The following is an 18,476-nucleotide window of genomic DNA, read 5'->3' as shown; positions in this document are numbered from 1 at the left end:
GCACTTGTATTGATGGATTTGAAAGTAATAAGATGTAAACATCCACTTTTTTTTTGGTTAAACTATTTCTGTAAAATTCCAGAGACTGTGCTGGTATCCAGAAAAAGTAATTTGTTCATCATAAACCACTTTTTCAGGCAACATGTTCATGCCTTTTATAATTTTTGGTCTCTGGTATCCCATGTTTTGGAACTTAATATTTAGCTTTAAAAAAATTCTTTATCACTTAAATTAGTGTTCTTAATCAGCTATTCTACATACATCAGACTGGTGTAAAACACCAAATTTAGAATTCATGAGCTGGGAAAGAATAGTTATTTAAAACTGGGCCTATTTGTTTTGTCTAGCGCATAGTGGGAAGACTAATTTTGCTTAAACACAACTCATCTTTACATTTTGTTAAGAGTAAGATTTATATTATTTGTACAAGCCTCTTGACCTGGTGCTTGTACCTGAGAGAACTGGTTACACTATACTCTGTGGGCGGATCATGTACAAAGATGGGTCAGTCTACCTGAGGTTACTATAACGGTGTAAAAACACTGAACTCTGACATGATCTGAACTCAAATCACACTACAGGAAAGGGCTGGGCCATGCAGCTTTGACGCAATATCTTTCAGGCTCTCCCAGCCCATGAAGTCTTACCCTGTTTTACTCACAATATTTCATCCATTGAGTGTTGAGGGCTGAAATCAGCACTGCAGGAGAGACTACAAAAGATATCTATGGCAAGAATGGGAGTGTTGTCCTTGATGGTCCTTACACTGTTGTTACACTGTTACTGCAGAGTGCATTACAAAAGCACTTTTCAAATAGATTTTAGGATTATTCTTACAGTCTTATGACTGAATTACTTGATAATTTTAAAACATCCTTTGGTAAAGTATTCATATGGAATAAAGAATTTGTTAATTTTTAAAATCTTTTGTAAGTTTAAAGTGTAAATTAAGTACATGGTATTAGCTGGCATAAGTGCCTAAATTAAAAAAAAATATATAAACTGTGATTAAAATAATTAAATATATATTTAACAGGATTGCCTTTACTTTGTACAGTGGTATTCTGTTTGTAAAGGTGTCATGTGTGAAGAGTTGGTATGCCATTAATTTTACAAAAATTAATGCACTAGTGAAATAGGTTTCCTATTTTAGCTGTTAACATGATATTTATATAAATGGAAATTTTTAGTAAAAAGTATAGCACTTAGACATCCAAAGACTTTGTATTTAGTGGATGATTTCTGTGGATTGTCTTTGTTAGCTTAATATTTTTAATTCATTATTGTCTAAAGTAATTTATTTTAATTCTTTGGGAAAGTATTGCAAAGAAAAATCTCTTTGTGAATTTAGTTTTCTTATTCTCTCTAGTGGAAGATGTTCAGGTCTCTTGTTACAGAATATTGGCCAGTTTATATGCTCTGGGAACCAGCAAGAGTATCTATGTAGAGAGGTAAGAGGGTAAATAGTTTATCTGTTTTTAATATTTGCATTTATATTTAGCATCATGAATTTTCAGTTCAGAAATTAATATAGGAGAGTATTATTGGAAAGATATCTTGAGAGAAAATACAGATGTGCTCAGATGTTAAGTGGAATGCAGGTGCATTTACTATAATATGCTTGAAATATTGCATTTTATGTTTGTCAAAATACCCCAAATTTTGATTTTCCACAGATTTGGGGGTTTTTTACCCAAATATAAAAAACCCCCAAATCTGTGGAAAATCAGGTCTCCTTGATTTCATGAAGGACATAAAATTAATTTATTTTGCTGTTTGGCAAATAAAGGATATGAGATTTCTTTTGAAGACAAAATATATTAGTGTAACCGATAGTTTTTGTGTACGATTGTCTGCCACCAAAATCAAAAAGCACATCCTCTTCTCAGGTGTGTGTGATGGATGTATGTTTTGCTTATGAAGACTCAATGAAAAGGGGAAAAATAGGAAGAAGGAGAAAGCAGTATGAATAATAATGGGAATGAAGTTAGATTTAACAAAATGAACTTTAATGAGTTAGATCTAGAAAGAATAAAATCTCCAAGACTGAGATAAACTATAGACCGAGGATGAACCTTGTTAAATCACAAAATCAGTTTTGAGGTATTTTTTCTTTTTAATTTGAAAGTCCATGGTTCTCCTGAGTTCAAATTCTCTTCAATTTCTGTCACATGTGTGATGTGGTCTCTGCTAGAGATTTCTCACATTTCAAAATTCTGCTGTGATCAATTCAATAGAAAATTAGAAAGACTAGTATAGCTGTCCTGTTAAGAACCCAAGTAAAGTGACAGGGTATCACTTACTTCTTCCTAGAAAAAGGCTTTTTAAAATTTTGACACACAAAGAATTTTGATTATCAAATACATGGCATATATTTGAAGATATTAAAGCAATGGCTTTCTGAGAAAATTTCAGAGTTCTTGATCATTAGAAATAATTTTCCACTAGCTGAAGAACTTGACTTTCATACTAGACTGAGCATAAAAATGATTATCATTATTTCTTGGAAAAATGAAACATCACTTAGATAAAAAGATAGTTGATTTTGTTCTCTTGTTGTATCCAGTAGCTTTTTCTTAATAGCAGGGATTATACAGTCAGTAAAGCTGAGAGGGAAGTAATAGAAAAGAAGGCATTTTTATAATTACTTTGGTTTCCCATACATGTTTTTAATTTTCTCTAAGCTGTGTAGGCCACCTTTGACATTTTATGTCTTTACATATTATTCATATATTAGCAGAGCATTGCTAGACTTTGTTTTCTATTACATGTTCTTGTGTTGATGATCCCAGTCATGCCGTAGCTTCTCTTTGAAATGCATTGATCTCAGAACACAACCCCCAGCTGTGGTCAGTCAGTACTTACCAGCTGACTCCACTGGTGCTCCCTTCCAACCTTACCCATTCTGTGGCTCTGTGATCAAAGATGTGTGTCATTAATGATCTTTGTCAATTCACAGGCAACGATCAGCACTAGGAGAGTGCTTGGCTGCTTTCTCAGGGGCCTTTCCAGTGGCTTTTTTGGAAACTCATTTGAACAAACATAATATCTACTCAATCTACAATACCAAGAATGCGAGAGATAGAGCAGGTATTTCCAGAAACTGACATCATGATTATGAAAACAAGATTTCACTATAAATGCTGCTTGCCTTAAGATGTGTGATTTTGCATACATTTTATATGCAACAATTTTCTTGTGATTTCGTGGATTAATTTATTTTCTAAATTGTTCTTTCTAAATCAATTTTCTGATCAATTTCTCTTCTAAATCTGATAAAACTGATCACTATATGTTCCTAATGTTACTGATGTGTTAATTTTGAGATTCTGTTCTCAACATACCACTTTGAAATTGAATCAATGAAGAGACTGCACATTTTTAGTAACTCAGATACTCTATATTTGATCATAAAATTAAACGTTCTTGTCAGTAGCTTTGGTTCCTCAGTTTGCATAAACAGTTTCGGGTCCCTAAAACATACATGCTTCAACCTGCAGGAAAATAGCTTTGCTGTATTAATTACATATTGTGTCCTTCTAAAGTAAAAAAAATTGCAGAGTTGTATGTAGATTGGTTGTATTTTGTTTGACATAAAAGGCAGTACAGATGCTTTACAGTGACATTATATATGTTTACTTTACATATATCTTTTTCTTCCATTCTTGATGTTTCTTGTGCTGCAGCATGGTTGTTGAATAAGGTCACATGCACAAACTGTTCCTGCAATAAACAGAAGTTGCAATAGAACTTCACAAGCTCTGTATATATGCTGTGTGAATCATATTACAGATACACAAAGATAACAGCATATGTTCATGTAAGATGCCACTTTATAATGCAAATAATTTTATAACTTCACCTTTATTTTTTAAAAAAGGAAACATAGCAGATTTTTTTCTCCAAGGAGCTGTAGTATGCAAACTTCAAAATATCAACAATTATGCATACTTGTCATATACATATACAATCCACTCTATTGTCATGATTTTTAACAGAAAATTTAATGTTTTTTCCAAAATTGCATAATCTTTAAGGAGACTTTGTGATGTCTCTGTAAAATATATTTGCTTGGCAAAAAAGACAAAAAGGACTTTTGGAATGCTGGTAGAGACACTTGTATTCACAAGTTACAGGCTAAATTTTTGCTCTATAGATACCTGCGTATGTCATGGTATGTGTCTGTTTATATCATAAACATTCAGGAGCTACACATTGCACTTGCAGAGATTTTTTTGTAGATGAAAGAAACTACCTCAAAAATCAAGGCAACTGCAGTGCCTTTTCAGAGGAAGGAACTAAGAATTCAAATGCATTCAAAAGTAAACATTTACAATCATATATTCACCTCTAGAATCAGTTTCTCAAATCTGCTCAATTTGTTAGGACAGGCAATGGTTTCTGTTTGTTCTATTAGAATTCCAGGTCTCATCTGATGTATTGTTGAGAGATATTTCATTGTATCCATTTGTTTCCTCAACTGCAAAACTTACACTGGAAGGGATTTTGAAATTTAAGGTTTATTTTTTTATATAGAAAAGTGCATCTGATTTCTCTGAATTAATTCCACAATATTTACATTGTTGAAGCTTTCATATAGAAATTTTAATTACAGAACTGTTCATATAAACAATTTATTGCTCAACAGTATGAAAGGATGTGTTTTTTATTGTTGTGTTGGGCATGTTTCCTTTGGATCACAAGGGCGAAAATGTAAACAGAAAACAGAAATTGTACTGAATAGCAGCTGAAAACTGTTTTCCTTTTGTGACCTAGTTTACTGATTTTTTTTTTTCAACAGTTCTCAATTTGCCAACTAGTGTAGAAGAGGTTTGCCCAAACATTCCTTCCTTGATGAAGCTGATGGAAGAAATAGTGGAGCTGGCAGAATCCGGTATTCGTTACACACAAATGCCACATATCATGGAAGTCATACTGCCTATGCTGTGTAGTTACATGTCTCACTGGTGGGAGCATGGGCCAGAGAACAATCCTGACAAGGCTGAAATGTGTTGCACAGCCTTGACATCAGAGCACATGAACACTCTGTTGGGTAACATATTGAAAATCATCTATAACAACCTTGGTATTGATGAAGGAGCCTGGATGAAGAGATTAGCAGGTAAGATGTGAAAATAAATTAATTATCAAGCAAATGTATGTGTATATTCAGAATGTACATACACACACAGAGACGCTGAATCACTCTGTATTTACCCTGTTAAAGCTGGAATAGAAGAACACTCATATTTTTACATTTTTAAACAATACAGATTTGGATGACCCAGAAATACCAAGTATAAAGAAAAAGCTGTGTAAGCGTATGTTTTAATCTCTCTATAAGTAGTATAAGTACATTAGAATATTTCTTTTCCCACAAAATATACACATGTGCCTTTTGCAGTGTATTAAATTCAAGGACTATAGTAATTTACCCCCATGTTCATTATATAGCAAATTTTCATTTGCAGGCATTATACAGTTCCTTACTATTCTGTATGAGTGCTGGATCCTTAAAACCTGGGTTTGAAGGCATATATCTAACATATTCATTACAATGAAATGTTGAAATTCTCATGTAATTTTAGTAATAGTTATGTTGACTTCATCTCGTGAGCAACTTGAAATTCATTTAAAAACACTTTAATTCTCAGTGTTACATTCTCTGAGGAAAAGTCACTTCAGTGGTGTGAATTCAATTTTTTAATTAGAATTTCTTATGACTTTTCAGTATTTACTGTAGTAGTAATTTAATTCATGGTACCATTCAGAATTCCTAGTGTTTTGAGAGTTAGTAATGTAATGCACTCTAAGAATAGGCAGCAACTGCCTAAAATTCTGTGTAATTTAATCAGTGTGTTACAAATGGTTTGGTACCAATGGGCCCAGTTGAAGTGCTAATTTACATAACTGTTCTTATTAGTAGATTTTCAAAAAGCTTGTGCTGACAAGTCTGAAATGAATCATTTGAATCACTCCCATTTGTGTCTACATACAAGGCCTCTTACTGTGCTGAAGAAATACAGGCAAGATGTTTCCACAGGTTTTCAAATGACCAGAGCATGCTTTCCAGCTCCTCTTCACTCAAGCAAGGTTCAAAGCAGGAGCCAGCAGCTGACAAAACTTGCATGCACTATGTAGCTGTATGTGTATCCATCCATACCATTAAACAACTTTGGCATTGCTCAATAAAACTATGCAGACAAATACCATGTTGACAGAATTCCAGTAAAGAAGTGTTTCAGCTTTATGATCTTGCAACCTTATTCTGTGAAGTTGCAATTTCTGCCCTCAGACAAAGTGAATCGATTTTGTGAAATCCTGACCACATTTAATTCTTGGCAAAACTTCTGCTGATTTCAATGGGGGCAGGATTTGGCTCTGTAGCCTAGAAGTAAGATTCAAGAAAGTGGGAAAAGGTAGAAGATTTTAGTTATATTTTGTGGCCAGGTATATATTATAATATTCATTGCCTTAAATAGTGTTTTCCCAGCCCATCATAAGTAAAGCGAAGCCACAGCTCTTAAAGACACACTTCCTTCCACTGATGGATAAACTAAAGAAAAAGGCAGCAGTGGTTGTATCGGATGAAGAGCATCTAAGAGCAGAAGGCAGAGGTGACATGTCGGAGGCTGAACTGCTCATCCTAGATGAGTTCACCACTTTGGCACGGGACCTCTATGCCTTCTACCCTTTGTTGATTAGATTTGTGGACTATAACAGGTATGTGGAGAGGACTAGGTCAATGAATCTCATAAAATCTTCCTTTTTATTGATACCGCCTCTTGTCCCTTGATGTGCCCAGCACTGAATTAAAGTGGCTTTTACTCAGTCTGACAACCTTGCAGTTGCTCAAGCTAATGCTTTCTGACTTTTAGGAGGAGCTGGGGTCTTTTTGAGAAGACAAGAAAACAAAATTACAATCCAGATCTATTGGATTAGAATTAGGATTAATATTAAAGGATTGTAAGGGTTTTGAAATAGGACATCAAAAAGCCACTGCTACCAGAAATGATTAAAAGCATATATCATTGGTTTTGTTGACTTATATCCTTGTAAAATGTTGGAAAGTGATTTCAAAGCATTAAGACAATGAGGATTATCCCCTTTTTCACCTTTTTACCAAATTCTAGGGCAAAATGGCTGAAAGAGCCCAATCCTGAAGCAGAAGAGTTGTTCCGCATGGTGGCTGAGGTTTTTATTTACTGGTCAAAATCTCATGTAAGTAATTCCTTGGTAAATACTTTTTTTAATGAGGTTTCTTAATAGGTAGATCAGTTATTTAGTGATTATATTTGTAAAACACATTTAATGACAGAAGTGAAACCACAGATGGGAAGTATTAATGACTTTTCTGACACTTTTGAAATGGCAGAGAAGATAAGAGAGTTGGATAGGTATTTTGTAACATAGTAATTTGATTAAAAGTATATTTCTTACAGATTCTAGTTTGTTTGTTTTGGGTTTGTTTTGGGGATTTTTTTAATGTGTTAAATTCATTGCAGTTTGTGTCCTTACCTTTTTTCTTCTTTTCAATTATTTTAACCCCATAGTCTTTTTGTAATCACACCTAGTAAGCACTGATACTTCCTAAGTAAAACATGATTCAGTGAATAATGGAGCACAAAGAATTAAAAACCCAAAAGAGTCTAATTACTTTAAGGCATTAGATCTTTGTATGGACTGTTGTCTATATGAAATTTCTTTATTTGCTATAGCTTCAATTGTCTCAAGTCTGGGGAACAAGATACCTTATAACTTCAGTACTTGTGGCTGAATTTGGCTGTGAGATTTATTATAAACAACACTGTGCACAAAAAGTGATCACACTCTAGGTAGATACCAGATAACAAAATCACCTGTGTATTCATAACTGCAATTTTTATTTAAATATTTTCTTATGTTCCTGATATAGTGGAAGTTTATAGTGGGGAAAATGAATTAATAATTTATTAGTAAGGGAAAACCTGTTTTCAATATTTTCATATTGAATTGGAGGAGGAGTGAGATTTTTAGCATGTCTTTTTCATAGATAGGGAAACATTTCCTTCTCTCTAACATGGGGAAAGTCCCCAAACATACACTACCTGAGTTATGCAATGTAAATGAAGCTGAAATTTAAGGACATTGTTGATCATCTGTTAATTTTTACTGCCCTTGTCTTCGCTTGTGGATTTTACAGATTTCTACTTAATTTGTACTTTTTTTTAAGGTATGTTTAGATAGAGTACTCACATAAATGCTTCTAACTGAGATCTGTGTATTTCCAGAATTTCAAAAGGGAAGAGCAGAACTTTGTGGTACAAAATGAAATCAACAACATGTCTTTCCTTATCAGTGACACCAAATCTAAGATGTCAAAGGTAGCGTAATCATATTTTTCTCTTTATGAAGGGGTCAGGAAGATTCCAGAGAAGCACCTTTTATTGTTTGATTTTTTTTTGTTTGATATTTTTGTAGGGGAGGGGATTTGCTTTTGGTTTTGTTTTTCTCAGGTGAAGAAATCTGTTGAAAATACTGGGTTGAGATGCAAAGTACAGTCATTTGAGTAACACATTGCAAAATATTGGCAATGTTAAAATGCCAGTTCACTGGATGAGGTCACACCTGTATAGGTAATAAGGAAATTGTCAAGCCAGAGACAAGTTCAAAGTTGCCAGTACAGTTCTTTTATTTAATATTGGATTTGGTTTCTTTTTTATCTTTACTGCAGGCAGCAGTTTCTGACCAGGAAAGGAAGAAGATGAAGCGAAAAGGTGACCGCTACTCTATGCAGACCTCTCTCATTGTGGCAGCACTGAAGAGATTGCTTCCAATAGGCCTAAACATTTGTGCTCCTGGAGACCAAGAGCTAATTGCACTGGCCAAAAATCGTTTTAGCATGGTAGGTGTTCTTTTTGCACTTCTAAAAGTTAAAAATATTTACTACTCTGATTTTTTGAATGTTTCACCCTGTGTTCATTCTTACAGCATGACACAGAGAATCAAGATTATAATTCTGTTTCTTAAGGGTACAGTGGGTGATTATGGTGTATATACACATATTTTCCTCATGGCTTAAAGCATTTAAATTTGATCATACTTACAATCAGTATGGCTGTATTTCAGAATGATCCCTACATGAATAGAGATAGCATTCAGTAGCTGAACTAGTTATTTCTTTCTCTTAATTTTTAATGCAAAATAGTGTTTGTTATATTTTATGAAGCTTGAATTTGGTTGGAGTTGATCTCTAAAGTTTTTTCCAATCTAGTTGATTCTGTGACTCTCATAAAATTAAGAACTATCTGTTTCCTAACTTCTGTGCCCAATATCATAACTAATTCCTTTTAATCACTCTCATGTGAATTAAATAATTTTTGTAGAGATAGACTCTTTCAAAAGTGATTCTTTTGGGTATATACTCACAGTGCAATAATTTGATTTTAATTTGGAATATACTCCTTTTTTCAAGCTATAATACTTTCTATACTCTAGGGGGTTGTATGACCATTGGACTGCTGAACTGAGTCCTATAAAGGATGCTGTGAAAGAGCTCTGCAAAAAAAGAGAACTCAAATCATAGAAGGCTCTGTTCATGCCATTGGTTTTATTTGGTCAAACTTTTACTATGTGCATGTTAGTAATTTGAATTCAGGCTCACATTTAGTGTGTTACTGTGAACAGATATGTATGATGCCTTCCAGAACTTGATCCTGCAAGCTTGGTTAAGAAAAGGTTTGTCTCTGAGATGTTTCACAATCTTTCACATTGTCAGTTTTGTTCATCATCTCATGATGCCCAAGGTTGATATTTATATGAATCAAAACATTTACTAATTACTTTCTATTCTTAATGTATATGATTTGTAATCTATTCGCAGAAAGACACTGAAGATGAAGTACGAGATGTCATCCGCAGTAATCTTCACCTTCAGGGCAAGGTAGTTTATATGCAGTTTTTAAATTTGATTTTTCTTCCTTTGAATTCATTTGTTGGTGCCATATAATGATAACCTGCCTTGATTCATTAGGCTAACTTGTCGTCTGTATTAGTAGTATTGTAGTATTGTAATCTTGTAGTATTCTCTTCTGTCAAGGAACTTGTTCATATTAACTTTTAAATGTTAGGTTTTTAATGGGTGTGTATGTGCATTGTATACAATATGGCCCTTGAAATCTCTCTCCATTCACACCATTAATACAAAATTGGAGATAAAAGGAAGTTCTATCACTGTTTAAACTGCACCTACTTGTATTTGAGATTGTATTTGAGTTACTTAGTATCAACTTGAAGTGTAAATGAAAAGGAAGCTGCCATTTTGACATACTCTGTGAAGTGAAAAATCTCCAGTTTTCTCAATTTGGTTCCTGCTTTTCAGCCCTGGGAAAAGAAGGTATTTTGGGAAGAAGTATAGATTTCTGTTACTGAATTCAAATTAGTGCCAGGTGAATAGCTTTAGGGGGAAAGTCTTGAAATGGCCAGTGTAAGGAAACTGTTTTATTAAGGCTTCAAATAAATAAAAAAAAAGCCAGGATATGGAAGTGTAATGAAATTATGCATCTGTCTCCACTAAAAGAGTAAACATGAGTTGAAAATCAGGTACTTTTTTTTCCGAACTGTTATTTAAGAATCATTCAGAAGTCTAGATTCCACTGCAATCAGTGCATGGCAGTAATAATCTTTTTTGATGAGCTGGTAGTGGGATGGTTCTTCCTGAGGAATATGTGAAGATTAATTTTCTTCCATCATATTTTCCATATGTCTCTGCCATGCTAACAACAAAAGTGTTTAATCCAGTAGCTTTAAATTATAGGGTTTGCACATAGAAAAGCTTGCTCTGAAAGCAAAAGATTTGGTTAAATCCTAAAACCTTGAAATACTTATCCTTATGTAGCACATATTGCTATATACTGAGAAGCAGAAAACAAACAGGCAAAGTACTGGGAAGAAAGCAGTGTTTCTGAAGATATTAATGAGCAACAGTACTTAACCAATATGAATGCCATGAACATAAAACCTCTGTGAATGCCATGAACATAAAACCTCTGAACATGAAGTGATTTTGTGTATAAACTTCATTAGCATTTTCTTAGTGACAGTGATAGATATTTCTGTTCATTTTCAGTATTTGTACATTGTAATATTGTGAGCCATGCAGTTATAAGTCTTGCCTGGTACATCATGTTGCTATTTAGCACTTACCTTCCTGTTTTAACTACTTCAGTTTCCGTTTTGTTTCTTAAGTGACACATTCTGCTGTTGAGAAATTTTTGTCTGTTACTGCTTTGTTGCCTGAAAGTCATGATACATCTTAATACCTTGATCTATGCTTTCTCTTCAGAAGCTTCCTATGCTTCGATTAAAAGTTTGCTGTTGTTAAGCAACATACGTCTTTTCTGTTTATACTACATGAGAATAAAAGTGCTTTTAAATTTCTTGGATTGATGCAATTTCACAGTGCCTTGATAATTAAGACAAAAGTAATTTCAGCTAATCCAAAATCCACACTGTTGGGTTTTCCAGTTGTAAACTTTTCATCAGTGACTGTAGAATTTCCTATTTTTAAATGAATTCCCAGTGGAAGATGAAAATCTGAACGAGAACCACATAATACATAGATAACAAAACTAAACTGCTATTGTAGTAGGCTTTATTTTACAGCTGTTTACATATTACTTTAATAACTTCTAAAAGCTCTGATTTCGACTTGTGACAAGTAGTTAACTGCAGACAAAACAGTGATTTTATCAGTTACACATTCTAGAGTTAACACTAAATGTAAGTGTGTAGCTAGTTACTTAATGTATAATGTCAAAAGCTAAATTCAGTAATTATGTGCTAATTACAATATAATTTATTCCATAATTCTCTGATATCATTAGGATTCAGTCACTATACAGTCAAGTATAGTGTTTCTTGTTACAAAAAATGATGCCATCGTGCATAGGCTACCCTTTTGTTGTCTAATTGAATTAGATAAAATGGGAATGAGGTCCAAATGGTCTTATAAATTGAAATTATTATTTTCTATTATGAATTAATATATAACTTATTTATAGTGGTGTGTGTAAAGTGGCTTTCAAAATACAGGAAAAATACTGTTTTTTGAAAGGCTGGTTTGCTTCCAACCTTAGCAATATTCTTTCTTTAAATGGTGTTTTCAGTTAAGCACTTCTTCTCACAGACACCTAACATTCTGTTATATACATTAGAGCTAAAATGTAATTTATCTAGATTCATTTTTGGAGTACTACGCTGTTAGAGAATCACCCTTCTGAATCTTTAGCTATTAATGTTGTGGCGTCTATTTCATGCATTTGTCTACCTTTGTCTACATTTGTCTTCACCCTGTTTCTGTCTTTCCTTTCCTTGCATGCCTGCATGCTGTTACTCAGTACCAAGCCTTTTATTTCAAGAAATTGATGATGAAACTTGCATTCATTTTGACATGGATGAAGCTCAAGTCACCAAAATCTTCTTCCAGCCTTTCAAATTCACACCTTGAAATGCCAACTACTCATACCTTTAGAAAACTACCTATACAAAAAAGCTGTACCTTGGTAGAATGTGAGGAGTCCTCAGATCAAAAGACATCTCCACCTGTGATTAAAAAGTCTTTTGTGGACTATCCATTCATGATGAACCAGTCAAATGCTCACACAAAGACTGTGGATGTGACAGTTTTTAAGAAATGGAAAAGCCGAAAGGTGGAAGAAATGCCTGCAAAATGTGGCTTTCTAGGTTATAATAAACTATTAATGAACGACTGTGTAAGTTTTTAATCATTCCTGGAACTTGAGTAAACCGTGTATCATAATATGTTTTGAGGAGGTGAATTAGCATTATTGTCTCACCTTAGGCACAAATTTAAATCTGGATCCCCAAAGAAGTTTTAGTCAAGTAAGTGTGGAGTTCAAGCCCTATGGAAATCTCTAGGGTTTAGCCCCCCTAGGTCTGTGGCCATCTGGGCCAGTGTGCCTTCAACACCAACTGCAGAATCAGGAATGATCATGGGCCACAGTTCTCAGTAAAATGGGTCATCAGTGTAACTGGCACAGTAAATGGTTGCAAAGTGTGTTGCATTAGTCTTGATTAGCAGAAGGACTGGGGAGACAAAACAAACCAAAAACAAATCACCAGTTGTAAAACAGAGAATCACAGATTAATGAAGTAGAAAAACTGAAATGTAAAAAGAAATACTTGATAGAAACCATTTTGCTTCTTACAGTTCTTTGTAATTTGTAGGCTGATAAGCAAATGCATCTGCATTTCATTTTTCCAAATTAACTTCTAATTTTTTAGCTAATAATCAGTAAAATTAGGATTTCCTAATAATTAAAAAATTATAAATGGAAAAAAAAATTTAAATACTAGTGATACTACTAATTTCCATGACTGAAAACTAAGTAATCCCAGCTAAGAGAGCAACACTTTTGATGTTGTTTCATTTAATAATGTGAAAGGCAGTGTACTAAGTTATGTCTGTGTATCTCATATTCATTACTTTTCCTCAGATATTGAATTCATTGCTGGTGCCAGTGCTATTTGTTGACCAATGATTTTTTGCTATTTGTATGATTATTAGTTTTTGTATGATTATTGTTTTAGTTCTGTAGGACAGGTTGCCCGTAGAAACTGTGGATGCAACATCTCTGGAAGTATTCAAGGCCAAGTTGGACATGACTTTGAGAAATCTGATCTCATGGAAGGTGTCCTTGTGTATGGAAGAGGGGTTGGAAGTAGATGGCCTTAAAATTGCCTTCCATCCCAAAACACTTTGTTTTCTGGAAACTCTGACAAAGCATTGCACAAATTAGTCTTGTTCTCACAGAGTAACGGATGCTGGATGGGTTATGTAAAGGTGTAGGTTAGTCATATAAAGTGTTTCAGTTTACCTTTGAAGCTGTTTCTCTATTAGTTAAATTGTTTGGGACATTTTGTCTTGGTGACATGTGCAATCTTTCTCCTGCAGCTTGAGGATCCTGCCATTAGATGGCAGATGGCACTTTACAAAGATTTGCCAAACAGGACTGAAGATTCCTCAGATCCTGAGAAGACTGTGGAAAGGGTCCTTGATATAGCTAATGTGCTGTTTCACCTGGAACAGGTTAGACACGTTTTACCAATTTCATGGCTTCTTAATCTAAATAAAAGTATTCACCCTTTCATTTGTACTTTCACCTGCTGTATTTAATGTTACAATCTTTTTTCTTTCTTTTGATAGCTACTGTTTACATGCTTAATCCTGTGTTTTGTAGTTCAATATCATGGTCATATCTATCTTGCAGTGTATTTGCAGCAGCTCCAACAATTTGTTTGGCCAGTATGGAAAACTCATATATTCCTTGCTGCATTCAAGAAACAGCAGAAGCAGGTTGGAGGAATATTTTTTTTCTGAAAAAGTTCTGTCAAACTTTAAGTTGCTTCAGAATCTGGCAAAAAACTCTATTGTATTATTTAATGTTTTTTTGCATTAATATATGAGCTTCCCATGTGGCCTGAACTACAGTAACTTTTATTTAAGCAATTCTGGTTTTTTTATTTTATGTCCTTTCCATATAGTTTAAAAAATGAAGTTAAAAAATTTTCCTATATGGATACATTTTATAGGTCAAAGACTAGTTTGATAAGTTATTTTTGTGACTTTTCTCTTTGAATAATTACATAATTATTGAATCATGCACTTTAGATTTATTATGATTTTTCCTTTTTAAAATGTAGTGGAAAAACAGGACATTAACTTGGAAGGTGTTCCTAATGGCAGAAATGAGCATAGCTGGTTACACACCATAGGCTATAAACTATCTTCATATAAATGTTACTAATTTTTTTTTCCTTTTCAAAGAATATTTGAAAATTCGAGGTTCTCTTGCATTCATATTAGATTAGTTGGTTTCACTCAGAAAGTTTTCAGATCCAATGTCAGGAAGTTTCCTTACTGTCAGGAAGTCGCTGGTTCGGTCAGTAGGAGCTGGAGAGATATGTGAGTGTGCTCATATACACACTCTGCAGAAGGTGTGTTGATATGAATATCTGTGTCCTGTCTGTTGCATCACACAACTCTTCTTCATATGGTTTGCCAGCCTTGATATGGATTTGCTGCAAGTTCAACAGCCTTATGCAGTTTGGTAGAAGAGAATGAGGAGGAGTCACTAATTTTTACCTGTTGCTGAATATGTGGGGAGCAAGCAAAAAGGGATAGAAGTATGGAAGTAAATTCTTGTCAGTCATGGTCTATGGGAGAGAGCGAGAGAGGGTGCTCATTTGAAAGGATATAGGTTTACTCTGAGGGAAGAAGACTAGAGAAAAGCTAGAAATATTGGGGGGGGGGGTGGGGGGTGGTGAGGGAGGGAAAGGTTTTTCTTCTACCCTGGTTTTATCAAAGTTGACTGAGATGATCCAGCAGTAGTATAGAACAGGATGGATTCCCATTGTCATACCAGATCAACATTTAAGATCAGTATTTCTGATCAGACTTAATTTGTTGATGAGTTTTCTGCCTTTTTTTTTTGTGGCTGCCTTGCGCCTATTTGTTTAAAGATTTAGTCTCACAGCTTTTCTTATCTTCTGTAGGTAAATTCTCAGGAGCATCTGGTGTCTTTAAAATTAATGAATATATGAGCACTACATCTGTTTTTATGATAGTCTTGAGTAATCCTTTGCTCTCTGTATACAAATACTCTGCCCTTCATATATACTTTAAATGTTTTCTGTATTACACTGGCAGTGAACAGTCCATTCTTTGTATTTTCTTTCCATGCAGACCTAACTTCTTTGTTTTTACTGTTTTCAGAAATCTGCTTGCGTGGGCCGAGGCTATTTCTTTTGGGAAAGTATTGAGGGTTTTTGTTTGTGAAGATATTACTAATTACCTAACTTTCACATTTGGATTTGTCTGACTTTTAAATTCGTAGTGCTGGCACTTGTTTTTGTGATTGTAAACATATTTGCAGTGAATGCTTTTTTGTCCTTTCTCTTAAAATATTTTTCTTTTGTATTTTATCTTTTAGAAAGAACTTATTTAAGATTGCTACCATTTAAACTTACAAGTATAACTATATATTTCACTGAATAGCAGTATTTTTGTCTGTTTAATTAAATGTTCATTGTTTAACTATTAATTTTTTTTGTATTTCCCTAAACTGGATAACCAAATTTGGATTGAATTTTGAGTCTACATAAATATCATAATTGTCCCTGCATTTTTTTCATGTAATGCTTGATTTTATTGCAAGGTAGAATTACCAAGACTTTCAGGGTAGAAATGCTAAATTACACTGCCTTCTTTCATGCTGTTGGAACACAGTGGAGTGTAGTTTGTAAAAGAAACAAACCACCCATAAAAAAACCAAACAGCCCACCCCAAAGTTCAACTCCCCTTAACTCTACAACAGTTGCATAAGTTAAATCAAATTATATAATTTTTATGGAAGTTGTGTGAAATAAATCACAGAGACTAAATAGACTGTGGGAAAGGAGAGATCAGTAGCATGATCTGCAACCATGGTTCCCAGTTATCCAGTCGGGCTATATACAGAAGTATACAGGTGTTCTTCAGCACCACAGCAGTAATTTTCTTGGGATGGAATCAAGAATAAAAAGTGGAAGAAGAAAGCCTAAAGGCATAAAAGATAAAGATGGAACGCACCCTATTTCATCTCATGCTGCTGTAGAGACAAGATGCAGAAAGAGAATATATTTTAAGACAGAGCTGTAGTTTTCTGAAATGTAGCTGAAGTGTGATCGTGGTAAATTTTACAAATAAAAGATTATTTGTGTCCATGAAAATGTCTTTAAAAATATTGTCTGAGGCAATGTGAAGGTGTACAATTTTCCTGTACATGTGTAAAGACTTACATATAAAAAATAGAATGAATGAAGGCTCTTTGCATTGAAAGTTAAGATTTCCTGAGAGGTGGCCTTATTGATGATAGTATTTTGTCTAAAAGATAGAAAAAGTAGAATGAAGTGAAAAAGAAGAATATCTGTATCATATCAGGAAAGGGAGATTTTTGCTTTAAATTCGTTTTCTAAATTCCGATTCTATGCTTTGGCTGAATGCTTGAACTCTGTCTGGAACACTTTTTCAGATCTATTCTTCTGTTGCTTTTCTACTTGATTTATCTGTTAACTAACATTTTTACTAATATTACTATTTCCCGACACTAGGGACATTGCCACATTATTTTTGTATGTGCATTTTGTGTACCAGGTTGAGCATCCTCAGCGGTCCAAAAAAGCAGTGTGGCATAAACTGCTGTCTAAGCAGAGGAAAAGAGCAGTAGTGGCCTGCTTTAGAATGGCACCGTTGTATAATCTTCCAAGGTAAGAGCTGTATTGCTCTGTCTTTCACAAATGCACTAACGCTCATACTGAGCTATTTGGCAAGCTCAAAATGGAAAAAAACCCCAAACTAGTAATTGATAAACTACTTGGTGTTATAGTTTTTATATTGTTTCATTTATTAGCTTTAATTACTTCTTTTCTAGCTTCTTAAAAAAATAACAAAAAATATAATTTTCAATTTCTGATTTCAAGTCTAATCCTCAGCTTTAATAAATGCAATTATTTGAGCAGAATCCAAAGTTATCTATTGCTGTTATCTCAATATTTGTATTAAAATATAAAAATATTTTATATATAAAAACCATAAAACACACCAATGTGGCAATTTATTTTTTTTATTTGTTACACTTAAATATCTCTAAAGTTGTATTTAATATCTGTTCCTAAATAATTATTACTGTTTTAGCAGCAGTTTTACAATTTAGTGTGACACAGTTTTAAATAAAACATTTTAATGTAAATTTTCTTTTTAAATGGGTGCTTTGATAGGTTTTAACGTAAAAGTTTTTCTTCCCTTTTAAATTGTTGTAATGACTAGACAGTTCAAGCTAAATGAAATTCATATTGACCAGATCTTCTTTTTAAATGCTTACACCTTTTGTTTTAAATTTTCCTTTTTAGACACCGAGCCGTCAATCTCTTTCTTCAAGGCTATGACAAGTCTTGGATTGAAACAGAAGAACACTATTTCGAAGACAAACTGATAGAAGACTTAGCAGTACGTCTGGGTGAAAGGGTCATAGGAATGTGTTATGGATTGGCATTCAACTTGTATAGCAATAATTATAAATCCGTGAAGTAGCTAAGATAACACTTAAGCTATCTGTGCCCAAAGGGATGAGCTATAACCAAGTCACTTTGACAGCTTTTTAAAAATTACACATGATGGAGATTCCAAAATCCCCTCAGGCTCTTTGCTTCAGGGCTTCAATAACCTTTTATAAAGCTTTTTTTTTCTAAATTACATATAAATTGCTGTCATTCCCCTATCTCTTATCTTCTGCCCTGTCAAGAACTGGAACAGCCTATTCCCTCTTGTTTTGCAGCTAACCTTTGTGTATTTGAGGACTTCACAATCCACATTAAAACCATTTAAGTCAAAAGGTTAGAATACGAAACTAGAGGAATCTAGTCTTAGATCAATCAGT

General features: G+C 33.8%; 1 protein-coding gene across 6 annotated transcripts in view; it reads left to right on the top strand.

The window, feature by feature from the left end:
• Positions 1–18,476, top strand: part of RYR2 (ryanodine receptor 2) — a 380,824-nt gene that overhangs the window by 301,984 nt on the left and 60,364 nt on the right. For all 6 annotated transcript variants that reach the window (XM_064413752.1, XM_064413749.1, XM_064413751.1 and 3 more), the window contains 11 exons: positions 1,370–1,451; positions 2,960–3,090; positions 4,802–5,122; positions 6,483–6,723; positions 7,134–7,221; positions 8,271–8,363; positions 8,714–8,884; positions 9,863–9,922; positions 13,955–14,089; positions 17,195–17,307; positions 17,950–18,046. In XM_064413752.1, the coding sequence (XP_064269822.1) occupies positions 1,370–1,451; positions 2,960–3,090; positions 4,802–5,122; positions 6,483–6,723; positions 7,134–7,221; positions 8,271–8,363; positions 8,714–8,884; positions 9,863–9,922; positions 13,955–14,089; positions 17,195–17,307; positions 17,950–18,046 (1,532 nt within the window). The remainder of the gene's footprint in view (positions 1–1,369; positions 1,452–2,959; positions 3,091–4,801; positions 5,123–6,482; positions 6,724–7,133; positions 7,222–8,270; positions 8,364–8,713; positions 8,885–9,862; positions 9,923–13,954; positions 14,090–17,194; positions 17,308–17,949; positions 18,047–18,476) is intronic.

Source organism: Passer domesticus, chromosome 3 (assembly GCF_036417665.1).
Source record: "Passer domesticus isolate bPasDom1 chromosome 3, bPasDom1.hap1, whole genome shotgun sequence".
Classification (NCBI taxonomy): Eukaryota; Metazoa; Chordata; class Aves; order Passeriformes; family Passeridae; genus Passer; species Passer domesticus.
Note: the sequence above shows the minus strand (reverse complement) of the source record. Positions and strands in the feature narration are given on the sequence as shown.